The sequence below is a fragment of the Balaenoptera ricei genome, chromosome 1 (genome assembly GCF_028023285.1).
Source record: "Balaenoptera ricei isolate mBalRic1 chromosome 1, mBalRic1.hap2, whole genome shotgun sequence".
Taxonomy (NCBI): Eukaryota; Metazoa; Chordata; class Mammalia; order Artiodactyla; family Balaenopteridae; genus Balaenoptera; species Balaenoptera ricei.
In genome coordinates, this window is record NC_082639.1 from 88,706,754 (window position 1) to 88,722,497 (window position 15,744).

At 36.0% G+C, this 15,744-nt stretch overlaps 1 protein-coding gene across 4 annotated transcripts in view; it reads left to right on the plus strand.

Annotated features, from left to right (window-relative positions):
* The window catches only part of CDC14A (cell division cycle 14A), a 182,393-nt gene that overhangs the window by 133,899 nt on the left and 32,750 nt on the right, over positions 1-15,744 (plus strand). For all 4 annotated transcript variants that reach the window (XM_059900504.1, XM_059900512.1, XM_059900490.1 and 1 more), the window contains one exon: positions 12,901-13,060. In XM_059900504.1, the coding sequence (XP_059756487.1) occupies positions 12,901-13,060 (160 nt within the window). The remainder of the gene's footprint in view (positions 1-12,900; positions 13,061-15,744) is intronic.

Sequence of the window (15,744 nt, forward strand, 5' to 3'; positions counted from 1 at the left end):
TGGTTGGTTTGAAATAGTATCTTAATTTGTATTTTCCTGATGACTCATGATCTTGAACACCTTTTATATATGTATCTCCTTTGTGAGGTGTTTGGCCCAAGTCTTTGCCTAGTAAAAAATTTTTTTAAATTGTTGATTTGTGGTAGTTCTTTATTTTTTAATTAAAAATATTTGTTGAAGTTAATATAAAACCATTATTTTTCACAGTACTATATACAGAGCTGATATTGTCATTCTACAAATTATTTAATATTAGGAAAAGCAGTTAAGGTTGTATCTGGCAGCTTTACAAGAGCACTTTTGCTTTTCAGTGAGATTTTTTTTTTAATTGAGGCATGATTGACATATAACATTATATTAGTTTCAGGTGTACAACATAATGATTCAATATTTGTATATATATTTTAGATATGAGTTCTTTGTCAGATGTATGTGCTGTGTGTTTTTTAATGAGCAAAATTTAAAATTTTGCTGAAACTGATTTTTAAAAATTAACTTCTTATCCTGCAGCCTTACTATTTTCATTCATTAGTTCCAGTAATTTTTTTTTTTTCCTTTTTTCTCGTTGCTAAGATTTCCATTACAGTGTTAGTTAGAAGTGGTGAAAATGGACATCCTTGTCTTGTTCTCAGTCTTAGGGGGAAGGCATTCAGTCTTTCATCGTTAAGTATGATGTTAGCTGTGGGGTTTTCATAGATGACCTTTATCTGAATGAGGAAATTACCTTCTCTTTTTTAGTTTGAGAATTTTTATTAATAATGGGTATTGAATTTTGTCAGTTTTTTTCTACATTTATCAAGATAATCATAATCTTCTAATGTGAATTACACTGATTTTTGAATGTGGAGCTATGATGTGCATGATGTGCTATTATTTTGTGATATGGCTCGATTCGATATGCTAATATTTGTTAAGGATTTCTGTGTCTGTATTCATGAAGGACATTGGTGTGTAATTTTCTTTTCTTGTAATACTTTGGTTAAGTTTTGGTATCAGGGTTATGCTGGCTTCATAAAACAAGTGGTGAAGCATTTCCTTTTCTATTTTCTACAAAGAATCTATGTGTAAGATAATATTGGATTTGAGAGGGTGGGATGGGAAATTAGGGGACGAGAGAGTCATTTGGAAATAAGGACCTGGTTGATGTTGGATTACCTGGAAGGGTTGATCGTCTGGTGTGACAAAGGTAGACCAGGATGTGAGCCATGATGGGTTTTGTTCGGAAAAGCTTTTAGAGCCAGGTGGGTCATCAGTAGAGGCCAGAGGGTACGAGCCCTCTGATGCCTTTCTACCCAGCAACTTCTGGGGTATGGTAACCAAGGGGATGAGGGACCACTTGCTTAGGTGGGTAGCAGGGGAGCATGAGGTACCCAGGTAGTCTCCGCTTCTCTGCAGAGTGGTGCTGTGGTCTGCTGGAGGAGGTGCTGGGTCACAGGGAGCCTGGGGAGCTCTGGTGGTCAAGCACTTCTGTTCAGTTCCTTCCCTGACTTTTTCTAACCATCCTGCTGGGAAAGATTATTTAACATGCCTTTCTCTAACCATTCCAAACATGACCTCAAGCCTTCTTCCAAGCTACATTTTATGCCAATAATGATTTTTTCTCTTACCTTTCTCATGTTGCTCCTATAGGCTGATAAAAGTTTACTTCCTCTATTACATATAAACCGTAAGAAGAGAGGGAAAGGGTTCATTTATGGTTCTACTTTCTTTTAACAAGCTCCTAATGATAAAACTTTAAAATAATTTTCCATCTTGAACGTTACTGTTACAATTTTCTGTTGGTTTTAAGTTTTTTTCAGTGGCCTTTAATATAACTGTCCATATCATTTTTGTCCCAGATTGCAGGGATGCCTCCTTTTCTCCCTCATTTCCTTCCTTCCTTCCTTCAACAACTATTTGTTGAAAGCCACTGGTAGGCAGTGTTCTTTGCACCTGGGAAGCTGCAGTGAAAGAGTAACTTCTGACCTATAGAGATGGAAGAAAAAGAAAGAGGAGGAGGAGAGGGGGAAGGGGGAGGGGAGGAAGAAGAAGAAGAAGGTGGGGGGGGTTGATTGGTTGTGTGGTTAATAAACAAATGTATAAATTATATAGTTTCTCTGACCATGATTGGTGTGATGCAGAAAAATGAAGCACAGAAGAATAGGGGAAGGAAGAGAAGGCAGTTTTCAATAGCGTGGTAGTGGTGGGGCTCACTGAAGACTTTTGAGCACAGATCTTGAAGAACTGATAGAATAAATCATGGGTGTTTTGGAGAAGAGGGTTTTCCTCTGAGGGAACAACTGCTGAGGCTCTGAGTGGGAATGTGCCTGAGGCCACCATGGCTGAAGGGGAGAGCAAGGGAGATGAGGCCAAGAGGAAAAAGGTCAGATCAGGCATCCTTCTAGGCCTTTGTAGGAGTTTGGCTTTTCTTTGCATGAGATGAAAAGTCAGCAGAGGGTTTTGAGCAGAGGAGTGAAGTGATCCAACTATAATACACACACACACACACACACACACACACACACACACACACTTTTTTAATTAAAATTTTTACTTTGGAATAATTGTAGATTAATGTGCCGTTGTAAGAAATGACAGAAAGAACTCTTGTGTACCCTTTACCCACTTTCTCCTAATGCTACCATCTAGCAAAACTATAGTATAATATCACAATCAGGATATTGACACTGATACAGTTAAGATATAACATTTCCATCACTGCAAGAATCCCTCACATTGCCTTTTTATAGCTACTCTCACTTCCTCCCTGCCCACATCCCCTCCTTGACTCCTGACAACTGCCAATCTGTTCTTCCTTTATATATTTTGTCATTTCAAGAGTGTTATATATATGGAATTATAGAGCATGTAACCTTTCGGGCTTGGTGTTTTTCACTCAGTATAATTCTCTGGAGATTCCTCCAGGGTGTTGCATGTAGCAATAATTGTTCCTTTTTGTGGCTGAGTAGCATTCCAAGGTATGAATGTACTGCTGTTTGTTAACCATTCACCTGTCGAAGGACAGCTGAACTGTTTCCAGTTTTCAGCTATTATGAATAAAGATGCTATAAATGTTCATGTACAGGTTTGTTCAAACATAAGTTTTCATTTCTCTGGGTTAAGTGCCCAAAAGTGCAATTGCTGGATTGTATGGTACGTGTTTAGTTTTATAAGAAACTGTCAAAGTGTTTTCCAGAGTGGCTGTACCATTTTACATTTTCACCAGCAGTGTTTGAGTGATAGAGTTTCTGTTCATATTTGCCAGCATTTTTTTTTTAGCCATTCTGATAGGTGTGTAATGATATATCGTTGTGGGTTTGCTTTGCATTGAAATTGTAATTGGAAGTAACAATGAACAACTTTTCATGTACTTATTTGCCATCCCTATAACTTTTTGGTGAAGCGTCTGTTCAAATCTTTTGTTTATTCTTTGAGTGATTTGTTTTCTTATTATTGAGTTTTGAGAATTCTTTAATGTTCTAGGTACTAGTCCTTTGTCTGATAAATGGTTTGCAGATATTTTCTCTCAGTCTGTAACTTGTCTTTCATCCTCTTAATAGAATCTTTCACAGAGCAAAAGTTTTAAATTTTGATGAAGTCCAATTTATCAGTTTTTTCCTTTTTTAGATCATGCTTTTAGTATCAAATCTAAGATCTCTTTGCTTAGCCATAGATCCCCATAAGTTTGTGACTCCTTTTGAGTTACTTTTGTGTAAGATGTGAGACTTAGGTCAAGGTTCATTTTTTTTTTTGCCTATAGATGTCCAGTTGCTCTGGCACTGGAGCAGTGCCAGAGCATTGTTGAAAAGGTTATTTTTTCTCCATTGAATTACTTTTACATCTCTGTCAACAATTAGATGGGCATATTTCTTTGTTCTTTATTATGTTCCATAGATGTATGTGTCTATTCTTCCTCCAATACTGTACTCTCTTGATACTGTACTTATATAGAGAGCCTTAACAGAGGAATGACTTCTCCCATTTTTCATTCTTTAACAAAATTGTCTTAGCAATGCCAGTTTCTTTTCTTTTCCATATAAATTTTAGAATAATCTTGTCCACATCTACAAAAAAATCATGCTGCAATTTTGATGCAAATGTGTTAAATCGCTATATCAGTTTTGGGAGAATTGACATCTTTACTGTTGTTGAGTCTTCTAATCCATAAACACAATATGTCTTTTCATTTATTTATATCTTCTTTGATTTCTTTCATCATCATTGTTTAGCTTTCATCATATAAGTCCTGTTTTGTTAGATTTACACCTAAGTATTTCAATTTTTTTGAGTGATTATAAATGATACTGTTTTTTAAATTTCAGTGTCCATGTATTAATTGCTCATATGTAGAAATACAATTGACTTTATCTATACTTATTTTGTATCCTGAGATTTAAGAGAGAGAGAGAAAGAAATGTGTGTGACTTCCTGGGATTGCTGCAGAGACAATCATGTCATCTACAAATAGGGAGAATTTTGTTTCCTTTCCAATCTCTATGTCTTTTACTTCCTTTTTTTCCCTTGGTGCACCAGCTAGAACTTGAATAATTGTGGTGAAAATAGACATCCTTCCCTTGTTCCCAGTCTTGGTGGGGGAAAATATCCAGGCATTCACCATGAAATATTAATTGGAGGTTTATCAAGTTGAGGAAGTTCCCCTCTATTTCTGTATTTCTGAGAGTTCTTATTACGAGCAGGTGTTGAATTTTGTCAAATGCTTTTTCTGCATTGATTGATATGATCATGTGATTTTCTTCTTTAGCCTGTTAATATGGTGGATTACACTGATTTTTAAAAAATATTGAATGGGGCTTACATCTCTGGAATAAATCCCACTTGATCTTATAAATGGGGAGTTTGCAAATATGATCAAGTAAAGGATCTCGGAGTGAAGAGATTATTCTGGATTATTCTGGTGGGTTCAGTGTAATCACAGGGACACAGGAGGAGTCAACTAGACAAGAAGGTGATGTGATGATAGAAACAGAGATTGGATTGAAGCTGGATGACGGGACCATACACCAAGGAGTATGGGCAGCCCCTGGCGGCTGAAAAAGGCAAAGAAACAGATTCTCCCTTCATAGTGTCCAGAACGAACCAACCCTGCCAACAATTTGACTTTAGCTCAGTGAAGCTGATGATGGAATCCTGACCTCCACAACTGTATGAAAGTTAATATGTGTTCTTCTAAGCCACTAAGCTTGTGGTAATTTGTGATAGCTTTGTTCAGAGAAGAAACTAATACATCTGTGTACATTGTATACATTTGTGTAGATAGTCAGTAAATATGTACAGTAAGATACACAGATCCTAATTTGAACATGTATATTCCAGACTTCTCTTATTCATCATATGTCTACTTTGGAGTATTTGATGTAGTAGAGTTGTATGATTGACATGTTATTTAAGGAAGATTGGGCTGCAACAATGTGTAAGATGAATCGAATGGAGGGAGATTGGAGTCAGAGAGGCTAAAAAGGAGACTACTACTAAAATCTAGGGGACGGGGACTTGTCAAAGGGGCTGGAAGTTAGAGCGAAGAATTAGAGATGGGCACCAGGGCATTTCAAGGAAATACATCTCAGGCTTTGAAGACTGACTAATGATATGAGAAATGAAGAGTGTGATGTCAGTAATGACGTAGAAGCATGAATAAGTAACAGGTTCATTAGGAAAGAAAGAGGATTCAAAAGTTTTCTAATAGGTTTTCATCTGTCGAAAATGACTGAACAAGTTAGAGGGGTTGTATTCTTTCAGAAGTGAAAAATCCAGTCAGTGCTTTTTAGATAATGTTAATTCTAAATCTGTGACTTTAGGAAAGCTGGTTCGTCACATCGTGCTAGTCCTTGAACACCAAAATATACCCAGGTGTTGATTTCTATGCCTTGAAGAAATCTTCCTCTTAATGTCACCAGCAGTAAGAGAGATGTTTATTAACATCCTTGTGAGCTGATGAATTTATGTATCGGCAGATCAAGACATCCCTTTTGTTACGGACTGAAATTTTATATTTAAATTTTTTTCTAGGATATAAATAAAGCTGTTTGCAAAACAACCATCAGGTGTTTTTCTTCTACTTAAAGTTCATATTCTTAAGCTAAAAACACCATTCTGCACCCAAAATATGTCTTCTACCAAATATCCTCAAAGTTCTTAAAATGCTGCACAAACATGCCTCTTTTATTACTGAGCCAAGTCTAGACTCATCCTTCTCAGAGAGAGCCTGTAGAATATATATAGTATATAGATGGGATCAGGCTGCTTTTATGATTTATTTTATTGAATATTCACTGTGTGATACTATGCTGACCTCTGGATCATGATCCATTGATGCTTTCATTCATTAGAAAGGGATCCTTGAGGGACAGATATGCAGTTCCCATGGGGACTTTCAGCTCACAGAGATCCTTTACTTATGGGAACTGATATGATGTTGTTATTGTTTTTTATTTTTCAAAATCCTCCTGAGGCAGTAAGAACTCAGAGCTTAAGTCTGGATTCTGCAGGGAGTTCTGTATTTGCAAAGTAGAGCTTCCACTTTGAATGAAGTAATCTTTAAGAAAGCAATGTTGTGGCTGAACTCTTTTGTTCCTAAATCCATAAATCAGAAATTGCCCCATTCTGCTTTATTATCATAGATATTTTCATCAACTTCCAGTAAGTTGGATATTTTTCAGCATTGTAATTTAGTTATAAGCCTTCGGTTATCTGCGGTACTTCTCAGATATTAAAGTGTGTCACATTCACTTGGGGATTTTGTGAAATGCACTTTCCAACAAGCTCCCAGGTGATAACTATGCTGCTGGACCACCAACCACATTGTGTAACAAGAGTCTGTGGCTCATTTTTACTTGTAGATATCAGCTTATACAGCATTTAGTTTGGTGCTTATGGCATTTGGTTAGTTTCACAATTGGATTGAACAACGATAGAAATTAATAGTTCAACCATTGGTTTTTATTTCAGGAAATTACTAAAAATAAGATGAAGAAGACCTGTTCAAGAAAATGGAAAAGTGCTTAAAAATGTCTAACAATAACCGCTTGAGTTTTAAATTATAATTTATTTATAGTATTTTTTTAAGATACATGGGCTAGGTCAAGAAATATGGATTAAATTTTTTTAATAATCTTTTTTGAAGATTTAAGAACTTGTCTTTCCTAAAATACAGTACTTAAAATTTGAAATATTGTGAACAAAAGAATTAAAATAATAATAGACAATATTGTGATTTGTTTATTAAACTAACAAGCACATTGCATAGGTTTGAGTTTGCACTGTTTATTTGACAGTCATATTTTTGCAGTAACACTCAGTTATATTGCTTTTCAGTATTTACTGTTGCATCACTTGATCCATTTATTGACTTTCAATTGGCATTGAATCTACTGACTAAGCAAAAATAAAATTCTAATATGGGTCTAAGTAAAAAGGATAAGGTATATGTAAGAATTTTTGGCAATGATGGCATCAGAAATTTATCTTGAAATACTCATATCAGTTACTGAAGATAGAAGATTGAATGGTTTTTGTTTTGTTTCCTTTTTTTTTCTTATTAAAATATGTTTTATTTGTTGACTGAATAATGCTAGATCTATGTTTCCTGTGTAAAAGGGTTAGAGTTGGAAAAACAAAATGTAAGCCATAAAGCACTAGGTTTACTTATAAAGTTTGTACTTTGGTATGATACCAGTGATCTAGCTCCTAATTGTGGGGTTCTATCCCTAAATGAGAATTAGCTCGTTGAATCTTTTTGGGAATTCCCTAAGTCATTTTTTTCTCTCCTTGTGTATTTCAGGATCAAGAACTTTTCCCTATACCCTCATAAATTCTTTCTAAGCATCTTCCTATTAAATCTTCCATTCTTACTCTCCAAAGTGAGAGTAGAACTCCTTGAATACCTGTCTCCTTCCCACCCCCTGAATCTTGGGTACTGCTGTCTAGTCTGTCTTCCTTTGATATCAGGTTAGACCATTTCATTAGCCCAATTCTTTGAACCAGGAACTACTCTGTTTCCATAAGAGCCCTGGGGCAGTGGAAGGAGGCACACAGGGCAGATTGGGGCTCAGGTCACAGCTAGAGGAGGCCTAGGTCGAGGTAGAAAGTTGATTGGGTTTCTATATGAAATGACCAAATGGTGGCTTTGGATGGACACTGGGGTCAGGATTAGGTCATACTAGAAAATTATGTGTCGAGGATGGAAGAAGTGATGAAGAGGAAGAGTTAGGATGGTGTGGAGATGGGATTCGGTTACAGTCAGGAAAGTGAGAGAGAAGAGGTCAGCCACAAACAGAAGAAGCTGCACTCTGGCTGCCACTGTGTTCTGAATTCAAAACCAGGAATATCTGTAACAATGCAACTGACCTGACTTTCTTTAGAGGAATTTTAAAAGCAGTTTTTGTTTTTTTAAAGACTCATGAAGGTTTTATATCAGAATTAGCTATGACTTGGCTCGTAATGAGGCCAAGTTAATTAGTTGTTTTCTTATGTCCCAGGCTTGGCTAGCCCAAACCTGACTAACCTAGGGCCAGGACATGGCCAAAAATAATGACCCTAGCACTGGCTACTTTTCTCAACAAGACTCTGTTCAAAGTTACTTCAAAGCACTTGTTCTTTTTTGGTAGAGGGTCAGTTATGTTACGCTCTCTTAGAAAATGCACTACTTTACTGGGAGATTTACTTTGAGTTGGTGTGTTAGCTTCACAGGATTTGATTTTTAAATGCTGAATACTTAAAAAAATACATGTTTTACTTCTTCTGTTTGAGATGAGGCTTTTAAGGAGTAATAGACACCACAATAAAAGCTAGCGTGGTTTCCACTGTCATTAAAAAAGGTATTTGCGTGAAGTGCTGCTTTTTCTTAAGGAGCACTTGAGTACAGCATCGCTTAGCAACACACAAATCAACTTTGACACCTTATCATCTGTATATTCAGGTTTAAATGAAGTCTTTCCAGTGATGGGACAGATTGAGTCTTTTAAACTGAGCAAGTGGAAGGTGTCATGTTGTCACCTTCATCTTTAGGTTGGCAGCAAGTTTATAACATTTTGGAATTAGAATTTTTTTCAATTTATCCTCTTGGGCCTCCAGCTTCTCAGCTTCTGTTCCCTCTTCATGTTTTTTATACCTAAAGATCCTTACAGGGTCTTTCCTTCAGTTCTGAGATCGAAGGTAAGCCCCTTAGCGTGGTGTGCAGAGCCTGTCAGGAGCTGCTTCCCGTCTCCTCTCCTATGAAGCAGAAGGGCTTCAGCCAAGCCAAACAACAGTTTTCCATACATGCTGTGTTCTTTGATATCACTGTTTCTTCAAGCCCACATTGTTTTTTTTGTTGGGGAATACTCTTGCTGGCTAAGCCCTGCTCATCTTTCTAGATAATGTCTGGATTCTCAGACAACTTCAGTCTGATTCTTTCAGTTTGAGTTAAGGGCCCCTTCTCCTAGGCTCCTAAGCAAATCTTGGTCATAGAGCTTGAATATTGGATTTCAGCTGTTTACTTTTCTCATACTAACCTGGGAATTTCTTGAGGGGCAGGAATTCTGTCTTATCTGTTTATCCCTGTCCTTTCTGTGTGTTTCATGTAGCTGATTTTTTCATTATCTGTGACAGGGCTGAGTTTTCTTTCCCTGTGAAGAAGTAGTTCTTTATTACTGGGGAGTTTTGACCAGAGGTCCAAGACCTCTATTATTTATAAATTTAACAGTTATGTTTTGAAGTATCCGTACTGTGCCAAGGACTGTGCTTTTGTTTACTACTACTGGAAGGATATAGATTCAAGCATCACATAAAAGGTTATGCTAGATGTAACAGTAAGTGAAAAAAGTTTGGAGGAGCAAAAAATTAAAGCAAGAATTTTTGAAGATACAAAGTATCAGGAAGGCTATTCCATGGTTTTATGAAGATTTCCACAAAGGGAGAAAAAGTTAAGAAGAGTTCGTTTTGAATACATATTTTTATTTATTTATTTATTTATTTATTTATTTATTTACTTACTTACTTACTTACTTATTTATTTATTTATTTATTTATTTATTTATTTATGGCTGTGTTGGGTCTTCGTTTCTGTGCGAGGGCTTTCCCTAGTTGCGGCAAGCGGGGGCCACTCTTCATCGCGGTGCGCGGGCCTCTCACTATCGCGGCCTCTCTTGTTGCGGAGCACAGGCTCCAGACGCGCAGGCTCAGTAGTTGTGGCTCACGGGCCCAGTTGCTCCGCGGCATGTGGGATCCTCCCAGACCAGGGCTCGAGCCCGTGTCCCCTGCATTGGCAGGCAGATTCTCAACCACTGCGCCACCAGGGAAACCCTGAATACATATTTTTACAACTGGTATAGAAAAATTACCTCATCAACTTATGTATCCTAATCTCAGGAAACACTCCTCAGTAGTTTGCTTCCAAGAAGCAAAAAAAAATCTGCCATGATAGAATGTAGATACTGCCACACTCCTTAGTGAATTGGTGTGTGTGGATTTCTGGAATTTTAATTTTATTCATATATTTAAAAATCCACCGAATTTTTATTTTAAAATTTAATGTATTTAGAAACATTCTTTAATCTAGTTTCAATTTTAGAACAATGTTAGGAATGAAAAGTCAGTCTTGTATGTGGACAGCGTGTTATATCTATAGTGGCTACCTATATCTGTACCATATCTATCTCTACATCTATATCTATATATCTGTATCCATACAGGCTGTCTCAGAAATTATATCTAAAGGTATTTCTTTTTCTCTTTTGCTTTATTTGGAAAATACTGAAAAATGAGCAGAAAGTAAAAGAATAACAAAATTTCTTATTTGAAAGTAGGGTAGGATATTATATTTAAAATAAAGAAAGCCCCTCAACCATTCAGTCCTACCCCATGCTGTTAACATTTGGGCACTTCTTCTCCTGACTTCTAAAGGTGCTCTTGTTAACACAGTGTAGTCATGTGCTGCCTGCTATCTTTTATGATAGCAACTTTAAAGGTTCTTTTTCAAAATTACTCTATCTTTGTTCTGCTTTGAGCTATATTTTTATTTATTTATTTTCAGATCATTTATTTTTTTTTACAAAAGCAAACAAAGCACATTGTTTTTGAAAAAAGTAAAAAAGTGTAGACATTATGTAGTAGAAAGCAAAATTTTCCTTTGTCACTGTTCTTCAGGGTAACTCATTAATATTTTGGCATATAATCTTCTAAATAACTGTGAACTGTGAATTGTAACCTTTTTCCCTTTTGTTTTTGTTTTTTAAAAACAGGATCACACTTTCCACACTCTGTCACTTATATTATTCATTCACTAATGCTTTATTTCATGGCTACTCTTCCCTGTCACCACATGTGAGTTCATCCCAGGCTTTTTACTGACTACATAATATTTCACAGAATAGATCTACTGTAATTTAATAAGCTGTTGTCCATTAGGGTGTCTCCATTGTTTTGCTATTACAAATAATATTGTAACAAGCATGTTTGTATCTTGTACACAAGCATGTATTTCTGTAGTGTGACACCTAGATATGGATTTGCTTGGTTGGAGGGATTGCATATGTAAAGTTTTGCTGTAATTTAAAGGATAAACTCTTCTTCAAGACTTTCAACAATTTTTAACTGTAAACAATAAAGTTCTGATTTGAGAATAAACATGGTTTAAAAGGAAAGACGGATTCCTGTTTAAAAGGAAAGATGATTCCTTTCCTGAGGGCTCAGTGAGACAGTACATTTCAGGGAGGGTTATTTGTTTTTCTTCTCATGTTTTAACCTGGATTTTCTGTGATATGTAGAATCTTTGAGAGAAAGTATTACTCGATCTTCCTGCTGCTTTACAAAAGAAATCTATGTTCTTATTGGTGGCATCTCCCTGATAATGCTATTATTTCATTGCATGTTGGTATTCCTTATGATGAACAATAATGTTTTTGGTTGAATTCTAATCTGTACAGTATGGTATAGTACAGAACAAAAACTGTTCTGTGGGGGTAATTTATCTTAAAAGAAATACATGTAGGTGACTCAATCAATAAAAATAGTAGCCCCAGATTGTCATTTTACTTACACATTTAAGTTCTTTTCTTATAACCTTGAAAACAGTTGTAAATATGTCTTGTTTGAATAAAGGAAAGCTTATAGATGAATGTCAAATACATTTTCTTTTTCCCAAAGGATCATCTAATTGAGGCATAAACCTTATTTTTAGGTTATAAGAGTGGGTTTGTAAAGTTATATGTTCATGGCTTTTCATGATACCACATACAGTTAGGTGTTTGGTACTTTTTTAAGGTACTATCTCCATCTAACTTAAGTTTATTCACCTACATCTTTGAGTCCATTTCGCTTCAGCTATTTTTACAGATGTATCAAATTGCTATTTGAGAACTATATTACAGATTTCAAATTCATGTTTAAAAGACAAATTGGCTCACTATCTTTATGGCTGTGGAATTTGTTTTAAGCACTGAGAACCTTAATAGTCAACCCAGGTAGGGCTATATAGACATATATTGGAAGAAGGGTTTTGTATTTAATATAGAACTTTATTTATTTATTTTTTGAATTTTATTTTATTTATTTTTTTTACAGCAGGTTCTTATTAGTCATCCATTTTATACACATCAGTGTATACATGTCAATCCCAATCCCCCAAGTCATCACACCACCACCACCACCCCCCACCCCTCTGCCGCTTTCCCCCCTTGGTGTCCATATGGTTGTTCTCTACATCTGTGTCTCAATGTCTGCCCTGCAAACCGGTTCATCTGTACAACTTTAAATAATTTATTTTGGAATTCAGAAAATGACTTTATTTTTCTTTAAGACTTCATAATCTTTCTAGTCTGATCTGCAAATGTCTATCTGCTAATCTTTTTGTCTATAAGATATCATACTTTTGAGGAGGTGATACTCATTTATTTCAAAGATTTTGTTTTTTTCTCCTTTTTACAGAAAACAGGCATCGTTATGGGTCCAAGGAGACATTTTCCGATCCAAACTGAAAAATAGACCATCCAGTGAAGGAAGTATTAATAAAATTCTTTCTAGCTTGGATGATATGTCTATTGGTGGAAACTTATCTAAAATACAAAACGTGGAGAGATTTGGAGAGGTGAGTTTTTTCCAGGAAGATTTTTGTGTCTCCTTAAGACTAACGTTCTGCATTTCTTTGTTTCCCAATTGAACACATATAACATAGCCACATCTCTTCTCTGAATGCTGCAGTACTAAATTTTTAGGCATGAAGTCAACACCTATAAAGCAATAATAAAAGCAAAGAAAGCAATTATCCTTAAAAAGAAAAAACCTGTAATTTAAGGAGTACAATTATAAAGGAGTCTACTCTGGTTTGGAAAATACTTACAAAAAAGAAATAGAAAAGCAAACTTTCTCTTTGAAAATGGAAATAGATAACAAGAAGAAAAATCTTAATGGGACAGTTGGATATTACATACCACAAGTGGTACATTGAAGCCTCAAATTCATGATTTCTAAAGTAAGTCCAGAGTTGAAAACATAATCAGGGGCAACTTTTTTTTTTTTAAATTGAGACTCCATTATAAACAAACCACTTTAAACAATTGACATACACATCTGATTTAATCTCCATAACTACCTGGTGAGTAAGGCAATATTATCTCTATTTTATAATAAGGAAATTGAATATTAGAGAAGTTCTAATCTCAGTGTCAGAAACATGATTCAGTCCAGGTCTATCTGATTTCACATCCATATTTTTTTCTATTACACCTGCTACCTCTGAATAAAAATGGTAGTGATTTACTAAGAATTAAGATCATGGGCATTTTTGGAGCTAGAAGCAACCTTGAAATAATTTGTTCTAGTTTCCTCTCTTGTGTGGATCAGAAACCTGGGTCGCACAAAATTTTTTACTTGCCCAAGGTTACAGAGTTTTTAAGCAGTGGGGCCACCTTAAGAGCTGGTAGTCTAATTCCTAGTTTAGCTCTTTCTACCACAATATGCCTGAGGTGAAGCTAAGCACCTAGTTTATGTTTTTATGTCACTAAAGGGGCAAAAAAGCTATTAAAATATTTAAGCAGCAAGTGTAGATTTACATTCAATTAGGCAGTGACCCATTAGACATGGACAAGGGCCTTGAACAAGCTTAGCCCTCAAGGATGGAAAGAATGCATCATAGCTCTGTTAGGTCAACAATTGGCATCCCAAACAGATTTTTTTTTCACCAGGAAAGATAACAGGAGTGCTTGGAGATAGGGAGTGTTTTCTTCAAGAGGAAGGATGGGGACTGCTGGAGGAACTGAGTTTTCAACCCTGTGGTATGTTCTCCAGGACAGCCACTGATGAAGTGGCTAAGTTTACTGGTTTGAGTCATCTGTCCTGACCAAGCGTAAATCTTATTACCCAAGGTCGTGTTGATGTTCAGAGCCTTTGTAGACCTTTTCTTGTCTCTGTGTTATGGTTTGGCCTTTTCAAAGCAAACAAAAAGGATCTGACATTTTAATGAGATAATGTAGCTAAACAAGAACACTTTGTTGCTCTGGTCAGCATTTCCTCCCCAGGTTTGAGTTCAAGTAAATAAGTCTTTTGAGTTATGACCTCTGAAGAGGCACATGCGAAACCCATCCATCTATCTGAGAAATATATTTATCTTGCAGGAACATAATGCTGTTTATATCATAATCTGTATTAAATTAACATCTGGTAGTTAGAACATTTCATTCTCATACTCTTTTAGATCCCAATTTGTTGAACTTGAGACTGATTAACATTTATCACTGGAAGGGTGATGAATGCAATATGATTGAAATTTAAAATAAGTCAGTTTTAAATATGAGCATATATTCAGATATTGGCTGTTTTACCTTCTTCCTATTTCCCATCCCCCAAATTAATTACTTAGCTCTCATTCAGAAGTGCTATTATTTTTGAAATTAGAGGACAGAAATGAAAGAATTCAGAAATACTAGAGAATGATGGTGTGGTTAAGATTGTAGATAGTGACATATCTATGGGTTTTGGACGACTTTATAGTTAGGTGATGCTTTGTGCAAGTACCTCTTCTGATTCTGAGCCTTTTTATTGCCATGCTTATCTGGTGCTGTCTCCATGAATATGGGAGTTAGTTTACTCAAGTGAGTGTAACAGAGTTAGTGATTTCTTTATCATTCTTGTGAATTCCAATTGGGAAAATACATCAAGAATGCTGCAAGGGTTTTAATGTTTCAAGTTCTATACCAATGTTCAGGACAGAAGCCCATGGAAATTCTGGATTTATTTAGTTTATATACAGAGAAAGTGCAAAAAGCCAGTGTTCTTCTAGAGGTAGTTTTTTTTTTAAAGTCAAATTAAAAGCAGAGATAGCAAATTGTTTTTTGATTTCTAAGCCTACAGGAATTTTCCTGTGATTGGTTATTAGGAAGCTTGGGAAGCTCCGTAGTTACCTGATTTGGGGAGCTTGAATGTATAGTTTTTCAGTGCTTATGGGGTAGGTAAAAGGAAAATAATCAAAAGTATGAACCAGAATGATTCAGGCCATAGTAATGGAGTAGGTTGTGGCTTTAATGAATTCTCTTCACGCACTTAGAGTTGTGAGAAATCTTTTAAAAATAGAGGCTTTTCCTTTATTTAACCTGGTCTTCAGTGCTGGACTAGGAACTATGAAATGTACACAGCCCATCTGTGGGTCTGGAGTGGGCTCCCTGCTTCATGCCCCTGCCTTGCACTGTCCGTTTCCTCCATGGTCCTTACCTCGCCTTCCTTGCTGGGCAATACGCTTTGTAAGGATGGAGGCTTCTATCTGCCCTCATCATAAGT